Raw genomic sequence first — 19,075 nt, forward strand, 5'->3', positions numbered from 1 at the left:
AGTAGACGAGACGCACGAAGCCGGCGAGGACGCTTTGCAAATGAGGCGCCATCCTGCGGTGCGTGGTTTAATCTTCGAAAATTTAGCGCGATGATGAACGCGTGTGAAATTTGCCTAAGTCTAGGAGATCGCGAACGTGCGTGCCTTTTTTGTTGTTTTTTTTATATTTAATCATTAATTTGTAATAATTTATACGTATCATTCTTCATTTATTTATTAAGTCTCTTATTTACGATCGTTTCTTGCTTGAAATTATCTCATTCCTGTAAAAAACAATTAATCATTCCTAGAAAAAGAAGGCTAGCTAATCTAAAACATATTTTATTGTAAGTGTAACTGTAAATAGAATCAATTGTGTAATATTTTTATATCTAGCGGCATTTTATACAGTTATACAACGGACGTAATTTCAGGTTCTTTAAAACGTAAACGTAAAAGTTTTTCAATATATATATATATTTTAAATATACATATAATATCTTATTTTAATTTTTATTATGTTAATCTTTACATCTAAGCAAAATGTTCCGATATTCAATTATGTTTATTAATTCAGTATCGATCTTTGCTTTATTTTTTTTCCGATGTTCCGATATTCAATTATGTTTATTAATTCAGTATCGATCTTTGCTTTATTTTTTTTCAAAAAGAGAAGAATCTAATATTGATTCGTATAAAATAAATATATGTATATATGTTCTCTGTAGAAGAATATTTTCGTATGATAATATAATTTTTTATTATATGTTCTATGTTACATTACATTGTAGTGCATATTACACTGTATATTAACATTGCAATTCATTTCTACACCATATTGTAATTCATAAAAGTCTTAATCGAAGGGTACATTAAGAAAAATAAATAAGGAAGTACATAACAGAGCTCATGTCACACATTACATTACATTTATAGATTAAACAAAGTCGCATTCTTTCTCTTTTTCTCCCTCGTTCAATTATTATGTCAAAGTATTACGCGCGTTACATATATTATATATATATTTCACAGATATATCCATTCTTTCTTTATCATCAATATAATTTGCCGAATATCGAAACATACATATATATATATATATATATATATATATATATATCTATTTGTCGAAAGTTGGGTCAACTAAAATGAAATTAATATTTGTCAAGATTTCGTAAGAGTCTCTCTTATTGCCCAAGAATATCTAACATTTTATTTAATTAAGAATTGGATTAAGGATTAGAAAATTTTATTTCATTAAGATTTCGTAAGAGTCTCTCTCTCTTATCGTACTCTCCAAGAATATCTAAAATTTTTATTAATTAAGAATCAGGTAAATAAATTTATACCCTGATGTGTCGTACAGTCTACATATATCATATCTTACTAATACATTATTTATAATATATTATGAACTGTACTTATATATTCATGCAGTTATACAATTATTCAACAGTGTTACGAGACATCTCATGAATTTAAAGTTTTAATTTAAATCACACTTTGCATATATATTGTTTATATATATTTTTAAGTGATTAAATTTGATATTAGATCTCAGACTTGGTCTGTTCCAAAATTTTCGGAAAATTTTTGACGCGTAGAAATACATCAAAAGTGCAAGTTTTTTTTTCTTGCATAATTAAATAAAACAAATATAATTAATTAAAAATCTAAGGCCAGTTAATGATAAAATGATTAAAACAATGTGCTGGAAATATCTGTCGAATTGAATCGTACGAGTCTCACATTAGGCTCTTTAGCTTAGCATTTCCTCACCTATTCCCGTAACTATCATGCAAGTTCGTCGCGTCAAGTTCGCCACGAGCAGATTGGGAGAAGAAAGTATGAGTAAGTGGACCGGAATGAGCGCACGATTCCGGCTACTTCGAAAAGAGCGGTCCCGCTGGTTCCTACATAACAGTCTCCGTATGCGAGCTTGTTACGCAAACTGCGATGTATGCCGGTGTGTGTCGATTATAGAGACCATTGGCGAAAGCGATCTTTTACTGCGATCCCTTATGAACAGCCGTGGGATGTTGGTCGTAGATTATTTCCATAGAATCTTCTAGTCGACCTAGAAATTCCTAACATCCGGCGAATAACTTTTGTGGTTACGAAACTTGAATCTAAAACACGGACGCAGATGAAATAAAAAATAGCAGAAGTATATGTGCAAGTTTATATATTTTTGTGTACACATATTGGACGATTTTTACAAATAAACTTGCACGTATACTTTTCTGCTGTTTATTCTTATTTTATTTTTCGCAGCTCAGCGGTCAATTTCCGAAATCAGAAATCTTTGAAATTATACCATTATATTACGTATTTAAAATTGAATCTAATTGAATATATAATATAGATATGAAAGAACGTGACTTCTCTTTATCATTTTCTCGTACTTTTATTTTAATATGTTCGGTTATATATTTCTTATTTATTTTGTTTTGATATTTCAGAACACTTTGCAAACTTGACTTACAATCGTGACACATGTTGATTCTGACAGTAATTATACGTGGTAACATTTGCTGAGATCTTGCGCATATTATAAAAATTAACGTGAATGACATGTGCGTCATTTCATTGAATTGTGAATGTCACATAGCGATAAGTGTACCTTGTACTGTCAATATTTTCGATCGATGCTGTCGCGAATAATAAAATTTTCCATAATTCTAAGAATTAGCAGCATAAAATTATGATATACCGATATATCTCTTTTTATTATTAATTTCTCTATAAACGAGAAACATTTGAAAATAGGGGCGTTAGAGTGGATATGTATAGAATGCAAAAAAAAATTTATATATATATATAAATTAAGATATTGTATATTAAATCTGGAATATATAAAAATGTAATTCTTGTGCATAATTTCATCATAAGGATATTATATCTCAGTACACTCAAATTCAACTTTTTGCATGCATAAAAATTTATTCTATTCATATATAATAGTATTTACGTGACCAATAATGAGATGCTTAAATGATGAATGATCTTGACACATGCTGGACACAAGTACGTTTTTTTAAAATTAGTGCTAATGCTATTTGAATGACATCTATATGAGGAGTTTATTAATTGTTCTTTGCATTTTTTAAGGACTTGTTGAAGTGGTTAAGTCTAATTTTTAGGATTTTTTGATGGTCGAGATGGACAAGTGATATTTATGTTTATCATAATATATGCATTGTACGCAGGCTAAAGTAGAGGAGAATAAAAAATTATAAATTAAATTAATTAAAATAATTTTCAATATTTATATTGGATGATTCTTTATATTTAATTTTTTATATTAAATAGAATATGCATAATTCTTGTGTGTGAAAGTGTTACAATACTTAAGTAAATGCTACTTCTTGTAATTTTTTTAAACCAGTTTGTAACAACCGGAGATAATGAATAAGGATACATTTTGGCATATTGTTATTTTGACACTTGTGGTATTACATTATTTAACGTAAAACATATATTATACTGATTATTCATAGATATTTGTAATTAAAATTTTCAATTTAGATCAAACAGTTTGCTTATTGTTTTGAAATATACTATTTGTCCGAGCTTTAAATGTGAAACAGTTAGACAAATCGTAATTATTCAAATCTACTTTTAAACCCTGGTTCAATTTTCTATCACAATTTCAGAAACTAGCAAATGCGCAATCACGTCAGCGCGATGTCATGCATTCACTTTATACTTCTCGGGCGGACATGACATTGCTTGATGCTTGACGTTTGCATTAGCTCTTTACGTAACAGCATTCATCTTTTTCTGAGCGTTTTTCTATTCGCTGCATAATTCGTCTGATGTGTTAATTTTCCATGGAAGAAATAACCTTCGAACCTTTCCTCAGTTTTTATACGCATTTTTTATGCGCAAATAATCGAACGCAAATTAAAAACAATATTGAGAGAAGAACAAAAGAGGTGCAAAAAGCTGATACATTATCTGAAAATTAATTTCTTGTCTACGTTTTATTTTTTACAATATTACCATATATATATATATATATATATATAATAAGAATTATGTCTATGATTATTACCTTATTAATCGCATAAAAGAACTTATGAATTATAAACAGATAATATTGAGAAGTCAGAAGATAATGACGTTTTTTTCATATTTAATATCTGTTATATATTATTATGATGAATAATGATTTTGATAATTTGAAAATAAGAAGCAAAAATGAACAAATTGGATAAAATATATTTTTATATTTTCGGAAAAGAATATACACAATTTATCTAAAAAACGATTTGTTTTTTTCATATTCTTTCTTTAGCAAGAAATAATATTGTAAAAATATGTATTTGTATATTTTGAGTGTAGGGGGAAAATATATAGTAAACTTACAATTAGGTAATAATGAAAGTGATATTAAACGGTCTTTTGCCTCATATTTTTCTTATGCAAGAATATAAATATATATAAAGGAAAGCAAGTGTTATTAAAAACATTTCATGGTACAAAATACTATTTTATAGCTGATGTTTCAAATGTGCAAAGAGAATATTTTTCTCCGAGTTTTATGAGCGATAATGTATTGATTTGTATTTATACAGATAGCTAAAATGTGTGCTATATTTTCATCATTTTCCACTATCGTTTTTATTTTCAGTATTTCCGCTAAATATATACATATATATAAATTTTAACAGATGTATTTATATACGAATATTTTTTAATCATTTTTTTACTTTATCAAAGACGCGGCAGTCATAAAAATGCATTCCATTAAACAGAAGAAATTAAAATTATAACTGCCGTTAATAGATAGAATTTAATAAATATCAATTAAAATATAAAATTAAAATAGATATTAATTTAATTTTTAGATTCAATACACAGCATTTATTTATTCATTTATTTTTGCCAATAGAAAACATTTAAATAAAAAAATGTAATCGTTAAGAAGGCTGATATTTGATATATCAAGCTTAATTTCACTCAATTTGAAATTCAACTTATATATTTCATCATAATGCTCTAGTCTTATAAAAATATTACATAATCGTAGAATGATTTAACGATGTACTTTCACTGGAATCGCATAATGAAACCGCGCGCTTTTTTCGAGCTGCGCGCACAGCATCGATTTATTGTGCGTCGGCATTAAAACGCGGGAAAAAGTCGGTCTGGAGATGAGAGAGATGCATCTCACATCTATACATACTATGAATGCATATGAGTTATTTATGCGTATGGAACGCGACCGGTTATATGCAAGCTCAGTACTCGATGGCTATTTTATATCGCGTCTCGGGAGACTTTCACCGTTTGTATACTTTCACCATTGAAAATTAGCACCGGCTCTTTCGCCCATTCTCAGGAAAGGCGCGCGCGATTAGGCCGTCCCTGTTTCGAGCTGAATGGAATTTTGGTACAGGATATATTTCGCTCGTTTACAACGAGCTCTCAGAATCTGATATCTATTTACCATTTCAATTTAAAATCTTTTATAGTGTACGATTACGCATATAAAATCTTCAAATTTTTTTCTGTATAACTATAATAGATCATATCGAATTGATTTTGTTATCATTTTTATAATTTTAAATAAATTATAATAAATTTTTATAATTACCAACATGTATCACATTGGGTTATCAAGAATAATAATTATAGGAGTTATATATTTTTATTTGATTTATTAATTGATATTCTTTAGTAAGAATTTCTTTTATACATTAAGAATTATAATTATTAAAGATAAGGATAAGTTATTATTACATTACTATTAAATTAAATTTACTATATTTATAATTCAATTAATTGACTTTTGTTTGTTAATTGTATTATAAAATTTCCTTACACCATTAATTTAAAATACAAAGAGATACGTTTTTCTAAAATTTTAAGTAATAAATGCAGCAGAAATTAAATATTACATAATATAGCTTGCACTAGAGTTCTTTAAGATTTGTTTATTAAAAATAATTGTTACTTATTACAAAAAGATCTTTGATTGTTAATTAACAATAAGAAATATACTATTTTGTCTTTATGAAATAGTTTTTGTATAAATATTAAAGTTAGAATAATAATATCGATATATTTTCTTTAATATTTATCAATCGATCTATCAATCGATCAATTTCATCTACAGATGGTTGAAAAGGAATCTCTGCAGAAATATCAACAGTAGTATTTGATTTCTGAAAAAATATTACCTAAAAAGTACTCGCATTAAATACACGTGGCGCATAAATAAGATACGCGCTATTTTCTCATAGATTAAATTAAATTTTGATCTAATTATGTATTAGAATACTAAACGTGCAATAAGGAAATGCGAAAATATGAATTAATATGTATATATATATATATATATATATATATATATATACATATATATATTAATTTTTTTAATATTTCTTACATAATATACATTATTTTTTTTGGTACTATTTATTATTTATATAAAAAGGACAAAATTCCAAAAGTATATTGGTAAAGTTTCAAGAATCGTTATTCAATGTTTCTGCGATCTCGAAAAAGTATCATCTCTTTACAATCTTGGGAAGAACATAACGCAAGTGTCAGCGGCGAATCGATCGACTGATTGAAACTCTAAAATTCCTACAATACTAATTACTATACTACTTATAATACTATATACTATTTACTATTTAAAATTAATATATTTGACAAATTATAATAGGACTTCTTTATTGTGTAGATAAAGATGATAAAACATGTTTAAATCATACAATTTAATTGCTTTAAAATAATAATAAATATATTTTTTGTAATCGTATATAAATACACAGATCTTTATATCTTTTTTATTTATAATTAATGAAACTTCTGTTTTTTTTTACAAATAGGGGTTTTATGTTACGTAACATTCAGCTTTCAAATATTTTGGGGAAACGATTTATATTGACAAGCAATTATAATTTTGCTTATTAATATTTTAACATATATAAAAAATATTTCTTTATTCATTTAATACGAAACATAAAATATTGGTATATTATTACATTATTTTAAAAAATAATAAATTTGCATGATTAATCTTACAGGAGAACTTTATCTTACACGAGAAAGTTTAACATAAAAGTATTTTAATTTGTTTTATAATAATTTAGAAAAATATGCAGCATATATGTAATGATGTGCTTATTTTATATATATAATAATTTCATAAATTTTCTGGAAAACAAATATCTTCTTAATTAAAAAATATAGCAATATAAATAAAAATAATAATTCGATCTTTATTAGTTAAAAATAAAACAATAAAATATAATTAATTAGTGCAAGCTCTTTGTCAAAGAATATTTTATTATTATTATTTGTTATTAACTTGCAATTAAAATTCATCACAGATCTAATGCAGACTGAAAATTCTTTTGAAATGTCAAGAAATAAACATGATCGTATAATCGACAAGAAATTTAGAACGCTCTTGGGGGGTAAAAGTATAATATATAATATATAAAATAGTATATATAAAATTGATAGAAGACTCGATACGCTTTGATTCGCTTCCTACTGAGGAAAACAATATTTTGTTTATTTTGTCAATTTCGTTAGCGATTTGTCCAATCTGTTTCCACTTCTCGCGATACACTAGCGAACACATAAAAACACACGCATTCATTTATATACATTCATATACAACACAAAAAGCACACGAAACAATTCTTTATACAAGATTCCGCCTCGAAACACTCAGAGAGAATGTTACCAAGTTCAGACTTCCAAAAATTACGTTCAACGCGCTCTTCTTTTTTCTCTTTTTCATTTCTTTATAAATATGTTTTTAGTCTGTTTTCTCAACTGTTTTTATATTATATTCGATCACGGTACCAGAGGATAGCAACTGGCGGAGCGTTCTATGTACGATAATCCATAGTTGAATGTACATTTGATGTGCAATTAAAGTCTCTTTTAATGTCAACTTGTCGTCATTCATTAAAACCTCGATTGTCGATGAACACGCGGTTCCTAAGACCACTATCCGAAATGTAACCGGTAGCCATTTTATATTGATTCGCATATATCACGCCGTTTTCGGTCTCCTTGTTGTCATCTTGAACACACTGCGTATTTTGCTCCTTATCGTACTTAAGAACCTTTTGCTTGCTCGATGCATTTTTCGAATCCTTTTTCTTATACGCTTCCTGGTAGAAGCCGCGGAAAAGGAAGTAAAACATCACGGCATGCATGCCGATCCACCACACAAAGGCCCTCGGGTAATCGCACTCGATGAAGAGTAGCTGGAATGCATGGACCATCACGAGAATGAACTGGACCATTTGCAGGGTTGTCAGATATTTCTTCCACCATAAATATGGTTGTATTTGCGGGCCAAGTGCCGCCAGAAGATAATACGAGTACATTACGATGTGTACGAAGGTATTCAGGAAACCGAAGAAGGTGCTGTGACCACCTAAAAAACATTGATGAATATTAAAATCAATTTAAATATATTTAAATAAATTTTACTGAGAAAGAGATTAATTTTTTCTATATTAGAGCATTTTAAGAGAATAGACTCTTCTTGAATTTCAAGATAATTGATCGTGTTCTTAATCAAAAATATCGAATACTTACCGGGAGTGAATTTAACTCCAAACCAAACAGACATAGGCATACAACCATGATGAATAACGTGAAGAGTACTAATGTGGTCATTCTTCTTCCTTAATACAAAAAAGACCGTGTCCGTTAATTCGACGAACTTGGAGATGTAGTACCACCAACAACCCCGCGCCATTCGCAATGCTTGTGGATTGTCCGAGTAATCAACCGGTTGACACCTGAGGGAGTAATTTCCACCCCAGCCAACCAAACTCTGTGAAAGGAAGAATCCAAAATACAGAATATCTCGACAAGTTTTCTTTATACTCGATAATGTGTACGAAACTCACTTCGTTGAATAACCACGTCGAGAATATTACTTGAAAGAGGTTGTACCAGATCATCACTTTTCTGAGGTCGAAAGGTTTTCGATTCTCCATCAGCTTCGGTCCCAGGACCTTAACGAAATAGGCGTAAAATAGGCAAATTGCTAACGTAGGAAACGGGCTGCTCATCATAGTCCAATCATTGACTCTCGGATCGCTCTTGTTGTCCATCAAGTCTCGATAGCCATCGTATATTATTTGTATTAACTGCGCCATCTAAAATTAAAGTGATACTTTTGTCATTTTTATGTTATTTCAATTATCATTTTAATCATTTGTTTCAACCACATATAGCTATACGTAGCAATTTAATTTAGTTATTCAAACTGATATTTCGAGCGAAAGTAGACAAAGAAATGTAGAAAAAGAAATATTAATATAGTTCAATAATCTCTCTATTGATATTATTATGCAAGATGCTTAATAAGACCGTCCAGTATTATCGTTCATGATATAAATGACTATGTTTATTACTTGAGCAATATGGCTTAAGTATATGTTTTAAGTGCACGCATATATAGTTGTTACAAAACTAGGAACTAAAAGTTGACAAATCATGATTTTTTATATTACATAATGAGCGTCATTGATGAGAAGATGATTTAGTTTAATGTTTATTACGTTGACAGATTGTGAATATAAGTGAGTAGAACAACTTGTAGATTATATTATTTCGATCAATCGATATCGACGAAAATTCAGCAATTAATACAAGGATTTAAATTAAAGTAATAAGTACACACTCTTAAATTTTATAATAAGAGTTGTAATAAGTCTTGCTTTTGATTCGAATTATGTAATATAAAAAAAATATTAAAATATTTTTTCAGACGATTTAAACGTAGATTTTTCTTCTAAACTCGATTAATTAACAATCGATAATATTGACAGGCCTAAAATTTCGATTTTACTCTTCTAAATAAATAGAATGATATATTAGCCATACATAAAATAGCAATTCTAATAATATATTATCTAACATATCGTCGTATCGCGTGCGTGCTACACGCGACTTTTATTTTTACGTTTTTTTTTTTACCTCGACAAACCGCGAAGTACGCAACGAAACGGTTTCTGCACCTCGACGAACTCTCGACCTCGGCCTCGTTGGATCGTAAGGCACGTGACTTGATCTCGATCTGCGGTAGAGTTGACGCGAACGATTGACGAGGATTTACGAATCGCGACTCTCCGGTTATGAATTAGAACTCAGTCCTTTTACCGATTAAAACGAGTCGGAAATGCATCGATGATATGTTTTTCCACATTGTTTTACAATACATGCAAGAAAAAGTACACCTTCTCGCGGCGCGGTTTTTACTTTGAGTATGCATTTTTTCTTTTTTTTTCGAATATAATAATATAAGACAATATTGTATTTCATGTGACTCTTTTTGTAAATTATCGCAAGGATAGATTTTGTAAAACGTGACTCTTTCAATTTCTCGAGCAAAGAGTTTTACAACTTGCATGGAACATACGTGACTCTCTTTTATTTCTGTAGTTAAAAAGTTTTCATAATAAATAAAAGTTAATAAACTTTGCCGTGTGTATGCCGAAGTAAATTAATATCATGTTGAAGATAAATAATAAATTTACGGAGTAAAGTATGAGATTTATGGTGCTGAAATTATTAAACATTATGCTACATGTTATGTAATTAAAAAATCAGACATTACAAAGTGCATTTTATGATTAGTTTATCGATGACTAGTAGATTTTGCAATATTAAAATTATTATTGTAATTTTATTCTTTCAACATTATAATATATTCTGAGAAAAAACGCGAAAAAATGTGAAAAAATGTATCTGCAATTATAAGTGATTTTATCTCGCATTTTAATATTGTTCAGTATTTTGTAGCGACACCTTCAACGCATTAAAAATATGTCAATATTTGATTTTTCTACGATAAAAACGCTGATTAAACTTATATTTTTTTATAGTGACGCGCAACATGTGAATAGTATTTGATTTACGATTTAACACTATTCTCGAAGCTGTATATTAAATAGATGTTTTACTAATTATAAATTTTTTAAACAAGTTTAAATAGATCTCTTTTCAACGAGAATGCTGGAAGATCAATAAGTTTTAAACAATAGGCGCTTGAGAATGAAAGCATAATATGACAAAATAATTATATTTTTTAAAATTAATTTTATATGAATTAAATTGAATTTATTTATTGGAGATTTGGTTATAAAAATTTGAATATAAAAAAATCGATAGATTTAATAAGAAAACATTTTATTCCTATTGAGCTGTATATGATATAATAGTGCTAAAATAAGAAATATTTTTTCAAATTGCTGGTCATATTATAAGGTAAAACGCTAGAAACTTATTGTTCATTGAGAAATATTATATGCTTTTGTGATTTTATTATATAAAATCTAGTAGCAGGAAAGTTTAACAGGAAAATATAAACAATATGAAAATATGAAAAATTATGAAAATAATTAAACAAACAATGACAAACGTTGATGGATTAGAAAAGCTAATTTTTTTCATGATCTATTAATTCACAATGACACTTATGTAGGCATTCACAAGTGCACATTTATCGGAACCTGTCGGTTCAGTGTGTTCCCCTTCTCTCTCTCGATCGTTTCATCAATTCAATATCTTTTCTTGGATTCAGAGAGTTCCTAGGTTTTTTAAAAGATAAAAAAATCGTGCGTTTTTCTCAGATTCAGAGAGTTCCTGGGTTTTTTAAAAGATAAAAAATCGTGCGTTCTTCTCCGCGTCTTCCGTCAGGGATTTCGTGATTTGGCTGTCACGAAAATGAAACTCATTACTCTGCGAGAAGCCGACAAACGTGTGCTAAATCAGCGCGGCTTACTCGCGGGATTTCGCAATCCGCACATTCGCCGCGGAAAGGAAAAGTTAAGCCGTCTCACTAAAGACACTATATGTAGCTAAAGAACTCGTTCTTGCCGCGAAAAAAATGCGGTCCCTCGCATGCGTCCTGGATTCGTAGTCGCACGGTACTCGTCTTGTAATCCTGTTTGCGCCTCCGCTCCGCCGCGTCTCGACATCGCTTGCACCTGCAGCGACTGTTGCGGTTAATGCCAAACGAATGTTTTGAAAGATGCGCAATACCTAATCATAGGTGTCGACATTTAATTTGCATTATTGGACGACGAAAAGCTTATTATAGCCAAGGGTCTTCGGTGCATTCAAGTGGATATATCTCTGTGGTCGAATGGATCTTTCTTAATAGAATCTTATCTACGTGCATGTACATGTGTTACCTATATTTTTTCTTTTTCTTTCTTTCTTTTTGTATCTGAGAAAATTGTATTATGAGATGTACAAACTGCGCACAGTGACATGCATCAAAGCAATTAGACGCTATAAAAATTTGTATAATCATGTCCTGCAGATGTAGAGCGACATTCTTGCAACTATTGTGCAATATCTCACTTTCTTCGATACTTTCTTCTGTAATACCAACAAATTTTCTTGATTATAGGTTGCCCTTAGGTTGTATAAGTAATCAGCAAATCATTAAAAAGTAGTATAAGAAATGGTAACGTTTGCTATTGGTAGCAACTCACTCGCAATAATACTTTGATTCGCAAAACGCTTCGGAAAGATTTCTCGTGATCGACGGTCTAAACGTTATGCGGCTCATTTTCTGGCAATTATTCCGTGAAACCGTTTGTCGAACAATCTTTATTTTTTGACGCGACGGAACGAACACGTAATAGAATTCGTAAACACACTTCGAGGCACGATCATAAATCAAGTTAAAAATACGATAATCACGTCGCGGAATTTCCGCGACACCTTTAATGTAGCCGTATTATTTTTGTACGTACGAGTGTACACGCGCGACAAGATTTCTTTCCCCATTCATATGTATATCTGAAGAGTTTACCTGCGCGCGATTACACGCGCGGACTCTGATCTCATAAAATTCAAATTGTTTCTTAATATGCGTTTTTTCGAATGATAATTATCACGCGTACTTCAACGAACTATACAAGGAAAAATAATATGGGGAAACGGATTTGCAATGTAAACAGTAATGTTGCGCGCTTGCCTCGTGACGTAATTTCAATTGTCGCGACATTAAAAACTTGCTTGGAGAATCAGGTGCATTCTGCCGTATTTATCTTAGAACGAAAGTGTACCGCGACGTTTTTGCTCCATTAAAATATGCGTCTTCGATAAATGTTACAGTGCACGTAGCACATTTCTCATTCTCATCTTAACCCCCTTTTTGTTACGCGTTTTTATGTTCCGACCAAAGGAATTCGCTCACGACCTCTCAAGGTATGAAGCAAAATATTTTCTTAAGCGTGGTATGTGTTGGAAAATAAAACGGAAAGAGACTATGAAGGACGAATGATAGTTGGCTACACAAGTACACAATCCTTTCTAGATCGTTACATACATTGCTATAGGGAGAGCTCTCTGTTACATATATCGGTATTTCAACATCTAATAGTATATGCGATATAAAATAATATAATACAGTTAAAATAGAAATTTATATATTTATATGTTTATGGAGAATGCGTGTGTGTTTCTATAATATGAACATTTATTTTATATACATTATAAATATATCGAAAATATTTGAAATTTTCTGGAGATAATAGACGTCTTTCCTATTTCTTCAACAGAGTATATTTGTTCAATTTTGAGAAAATAATAATTGATTAAAATTGACTAGTTTTTCAAATATACACGATGGTTGTTGATTTAAAAATTAATATGAGCCATAGAATAAAACATTTTTTTTACATTAGTAATTTTACTGCTGTCGAATCAACATCTTGAAAGTTGAAACGGACCCGTACCTAAGGTCGAAACGTAGTGTTTCTAATTAAATTGTACTGGCCAGTTAAGTCGAAATTTCAATAAATTTGTATATATGGTTTTACTCATCACTGGCGACTTTATTAATTTTATCGTTATTTAAATTATGTTTTGGAAAAAGATGATATGAACTAAAATCTCTATGACGCATTCTATAATGACTCTCTGAATGATCATTAGTTCACACTTCATATGTATTCAACAATTTCTGTCAAGGTGGACCTTATTTGAATGCAAAACATACTTATCTGGAGGTTAAATGTAAAACATATATACTTATCTAGGAATATAAAACTATGAGAATTTAAAGAGTTATTAAGTATGTTTATATTACTGCTAAATAGAATACTATTATTAAATAAAACAAAAACAAATATATATTTTTTTTAGAAAATTTGAAATATCAAGATTTTACGAAAAATGCTGAATTCTGCGAAATAAAAAAATGATTTAAACAATTAATCTGTAATTATTAGTAAATGCAATTAATTTATCGATCAATAATTTATTAACATGTATTATTGTTTTAAAAATTTCGTTTCTTTTTTACAAATTGATTATTTCTCTTAATCTTAAAAAAAGAAACAAAACGTTTAAAAAGATATGTCAATCAATTATTGATGAATAAATTAATTGCATTTGCGATTAACAATTACAGATTAATTGTCTAAATAATTTTTTAATTTTTTACACGCACACATACTCACTAACTATCAGAACATATTTATCTGCTATCTGTTTAGCGTTATCAATATTAAAACTTATCAATTCAATAATGATAAAATTGGCAAAATTAAGAGGGACAAAGAGTTTTTAATGTTTTATTAAAATTATCCCCTTTTTGTAGATTTTTTAAAAATTATCCTTTTTTTTTTAAATTAGTATTCTTTTTTTATATATAACTTAATGACCTAATCTTCATCATCGTACGCGCGCGTATTCTTTAATCATCTGTAAAAGAATTTTAGATGTCATACTTTGTGTGTGTGTGTGTGTGTGTGTGTGTGTGTGTGTGTGTGTGTGTGTGTGTGTGATTTTAGATAACATTATGATTGAAACATATTCATATATGTAATAACTGTCATATGTACAAATATTTTTCTTTGATAAATATATAGAGTAAACACCGAACAATAATACACGAAAAAAAAAAATTATTTGACTGAACAAAATCTGTGGTCGAATACGTGCAAATAAATGTCAATGTAATAAGAACTAAATATTTTGTTTAAAATTATAATTAATCAAAATATTTAGTTCTTATTACATTGACATTTATTTGCACGTATTCGACCGCAGATTTTGTTAAGTCAAATAATTTTTTTCAGTGTATTAATATTTTTAAGATAATACTGATGAATTGTTACTGATACAAAATTCCCTGTGTCTACAACTTGACGGAGAATTAAGTTTGTCTATACGTCTGCGACATTGAAATTATTTATTACTATAATTTAATTATTATAATTAATAATATCAATTATTATAAAGATAATTGTCGAAAAATGCTCAAAACAATAATTAATTAATTGATGTTTTACGCGATAAAAAACAAATAAATTATTAATATTTATTAAATACTTATTAATATTTAGATATAAATAAATAAGAGACAGAGTTCTATAGCTTTTAATCTTATTAAGATATTTCTTTACACTTTACACTTACACAAATTATTACTACTTACTTTTTTTATTATGAATAATGCTCTAAATAGAGAGAATATAAATATAAGTTTTTTTTTTTTAAGAAAACTTGAAACAAAATTATTTCAAGTTTTCAAAAATTCAAATTAATGATATTTAAACTTCGAATTATATGCAAATGCCACATTTGTTACTTTTTATGCATATTCTACAAAAACAATAATAATGTGAACAAATTATAACGTTTTTAATTAATTAACAATAATTAGTTAAAAATATTATATATATAATTTGTTTACATTATTAATACTCTCGTAGAATGGCCTGGTTTCACCAACGCGAGTTAATCTAATCGGTCGAGTAAACTATATCTTTGTCTCTTTTTAAGAACGTATCTGAAAAGAGACAAAGATATAGTTTAATGGACCAATTAGATTAACTCGCGTTGGTGAAACCGGGCCTAAGCAAAAAGTAACAAATACATAATTTGCATACAATCCGAAGAACAATCTAATGATAATCTTCGATGCATTTTTTGCAAAAAAATCGACGTATTTCTTTATTTAATTTGTCTCTTTTGTTTATTGTTGTATACATATATGAATAAAATACGTCACAGTATCGCGCGGCGCTTATCTTTATCACATAGAGATCAATTCTCGCATGACTGTTATTTGACATTCAACATAAATGACGTATTTCCTGAGTATAATTTATTTTGCCTGTTTGCGTACAATTCAAGTACAATAGACGATGATTCGATAAGTAATTTTTCACATGGTGCAATGTGTAGGTGTTTATTTGTTAATATTTACTCAGTATTGTATTAATATTTTATTAAATAAATCCAAGTGAATACTATTCGTAAATAAAGATAAAATAGATATTATAATAATCATACATGAGAGTTACATATAAGTCAAAAGGATGCAGTACACTTGGGAGCGTTAATGTTTTCCGGTACCATAACACTATTTATTAGCGAGCAAATTTCTCTATAATGAGCGTATAGAAAATATCGCCGTTTAAAAGATCTAATTTGAGCGTTTTAGTATGTGAAAAAAATGTGTAAATGTGTATCATGTCTTTCTCTGTGTGAATGCAGGTACAACGGAAAGCATGATTGCTCTCGCAAGCATATACTTTGACATCCTAAGCATGTTCAGTCGAGTACGTCTCGTAGATAATAACTGTATAAATATCCAGCGATAATGTCGTACAAATAACAGCGATACACGCGAAACACGTGAAATCACTTGTGCATAATACTCACTGTTTGCTATTTCTCCGCGTGCTTCTATCGTTATGAAATCCCGTGAATGCGGAAGATGGGTCTATGTAGCAATTTTTCACCGCGAACGCGGGATGATGAATTCGTAAGCTAAAGTTCGCGATCGCGAGTGATTATCGCGAGCAATACACTCGAGAAGGAAACAAATCGATTCTGATACGAGAACCAAACGGGAGTGGGTGAATATCTCCGGCGCGAGACACCTGTCGACAAACTGAGGCCGCACCGTCATTGTGGGGGCCTTATATCGTCTCTTAGGTCCGCGTGTAACACCTTCCTCAACGTGTCGTAGGTTACACACCTTCCCCATCCGCTGCTTCCGCGGGCAAACCCATGCTTTTGCTTTTACTATCATCCCTGCAGAGGAGAAGCGTATAGAAGATGCTCCGCGGTCGTGAGTGACGATGCGGTTTTACCACTGAGTTATCGGGCTGCGAGACTCATAGACAGTGAATGTTTGTCAAGAATTTTTTTTACAACTGGGCATAATTATAACAGTGATATAGAAACTGTTCGCGTAAAGATACTTTTTATTTTCACAAATTTATTTGACAAGTGTAAGATCGGCAGGAAAAATTCTGTGTGGTGCTAAAAAGATTCTTAAATAATCTAGTTAAAAATATAGTTAGGTGGATCACAATCTTTACATGATAAATATAATGTATAAAAGTACAATGATAGCTAAAAATATGTAAAAAAGTGCTAATATTTTGCATTATTATTTCAAAAGCCGTGTTTTTCTTTGTGTCTTTAAAAAAATATTATATACATAGCGAATTTTCAAATTAATATATGTATATATAATAGCGAATATGTAAAAATGTATCGCGCTATTGTGCGATAATTGAGAATTAAGTTTGTTTTTATTATCATGACATAAACAAAACAAAAAGGATTGCAAAAAAGTGTAATATTTACATATTACACTTTATATTTACATATATTTATAAGCTTTATGATTCCATGATTATTAATAACGACATTTCACCTGTTGTTGCTGACAAATTCCGATCAAAATACACGATTGGAGGATGTTTATATACATATATATGTTAATTTCATATATTATTATTTTTGTAACTTTTATATATCCTCGAGAAAAAATTTCTTTATTCATACTGTCTACTCTATATTGATTGGGTTTTAACTGGCTCTATATTAAATGTTACTTGTTTCATATATAACCGGTTATTAATATAACTCAAGTATGAAGGATTTTTCCAGATTACTTTTTCCTTTTAATTGCATGTCGAAACTCAAATCTAGACAATATAATAACGTTGGTACATAACTGCACAAGACAGTATACGTTTCTATATATGTGTCTCTCTAATATCTATCTATACTTATCTACCTACCTAGCTATTATCTATTTACCTTGAAATATTAAAGATTGAAATACAGCTCTCGTGGATGCATATCCTATCGATAATATAATACTATACTACGTATTGTGAAAATTATATTTCTAGTTGTAACACATAATTTTTGAAGTTATTTAAACATCGTGCACATTATTTACGAGTAGACGTTTATGACTTAGAATGAGTAGTCGATATAAGCAATATTTCCATTGGAATTTCCAAATTGGAATAATTATCGATTGAATTTGTTTTTAATGACACTTGATATAATCCGCAAACTAAAAAATTATTTACATATTGATCTTTTAAATACGAAATCAATATTTGATTCAAAATTTTAAAGTTGCATAAAAGTAATAAAATAATTTAAAAATATTAATAAATTAGTTTCTCTTCCAAATGTTTCAAATAGAATGTACAAAATTACACATGTTTTATATTATACAAATGTATGTATACTCGTAATATAAATATAATTTCTAATTATTTTTATTTTAAACACAGCGGAAAACTGTGTTAATTTTTATACAGTTGAAGCGTCTATTTATATCGATTTAATCGATATTTTGTTTTTGACTATCCAATTGATAAAAATTAATTTTATTTAAATATATATTTTTCTTTATATTTTGTATTTTTTATTATGTGCTTATTAACACTCGATTTCTGTGATTTTATTTATTCTGTCAAGCGCATACATGTATGCTTGATAAGAATAATTACCTTAATTATTTCAAAAACACAAGTTATATAATTGAGATGCGCATACATTTATTTCTAGAGTTTATAGGTTATTAAAGTCTTATATTTTATTCTTCGCAAGTGCCATTAATAATATTTTTTAAGGATTATATCAACGTACAATTTATCTTTTACGTGCCGACAATAAAAAGTATTTTGTGACATTGAATGTTTCTTATGATAATTTATATCTTGTGATAATAATTTTACAAGTACTTAATTATATGATTAAATGCAAATATAATTAAAATACATTTATGTGTAATAATTTTTTGCTTTTATATTAG

At 29.0% G+C, this 19,075-nt stretch overlaps 2 protein-coding genes across 2 annotated transcripts in view; one reads left to right on the plus strand and one right to left on the minus strand.

The window, feature by feature from the left end:
- U2A (small nuclear ribonucleoprotein polypeptide A'-like U2A) overlaps positions 1-19,075 on the plus strand; it is a 56,574-nt gene that overhangs the window by 25,993 nt on the left and 11,506 nt on the right. The window lies entirely within an intron of this gene.
- On the minus strand, positions 7,198-16,913 carry LOC114938251 (very long chain fatty acid elongase 7). Its single transcript, XM_029312108.2, has 4 exons — positions 16,666-16,913; positions 8,877-9,128; positions 8,560-8,800; positions 7,198-8,395 (listed from the first exon to the last, which is right to left on the minus strand). The coding sequence occupies exons 2-4, from the start codon at positions 9,126-9,128 to the stop codon at positions 7,911-7,913; spliced, it is 978 nt and encodes a 325-aa protein (XP_029167941.1). The 5' UTR covers positions 16,666-16,913; the 3' UTR covers positions 7,198-7,910.

The sequence above is a fragment of the Nylanderia fulva genome, unplaced genomic scaffold, assembly GCF_048542155.1.
Source record: "Nylanderia fulva isolate GAGA-0341 unplaced genomic scaffold, ASM4854215v1 Scaffold17, whole genome shotgun sequence".
NCBI classification, from domain to species: Eukaryota; Metazoa; Arthropoda; class Insecta; order Hymenoptera; family Formicidae; genus Nylanderia; species Nylanderia fulva.

What these genes read in the sequence shown, in the direction of transcription:
- LOC114938251 (XM_029312108.2), bottom strand. Translation starts at nt 9,128, where the DNA reads ATGGCGCAGTTAATACAAATAATATACGATGGCTATCGAGACTTGATG. An exon ending in CGACGTGGTTATTCAACGAA is followed by an intron (nt 8,801 to 8,876) that starts GTGAGTTTCGTA and finishes TTCCTTTCACAG; the next exon opens with AGTTTGGTTGGCTGGGGTGG. An exon ending in TGGAGTTAAATTCACTCCCG is followed by an intron (nt 8,396 to 8,559) that starts GTAAGTATTCGA and finishes AATGTTTTTTAG; the next exon opens with GTGGTCACAGCACCTTCTTC.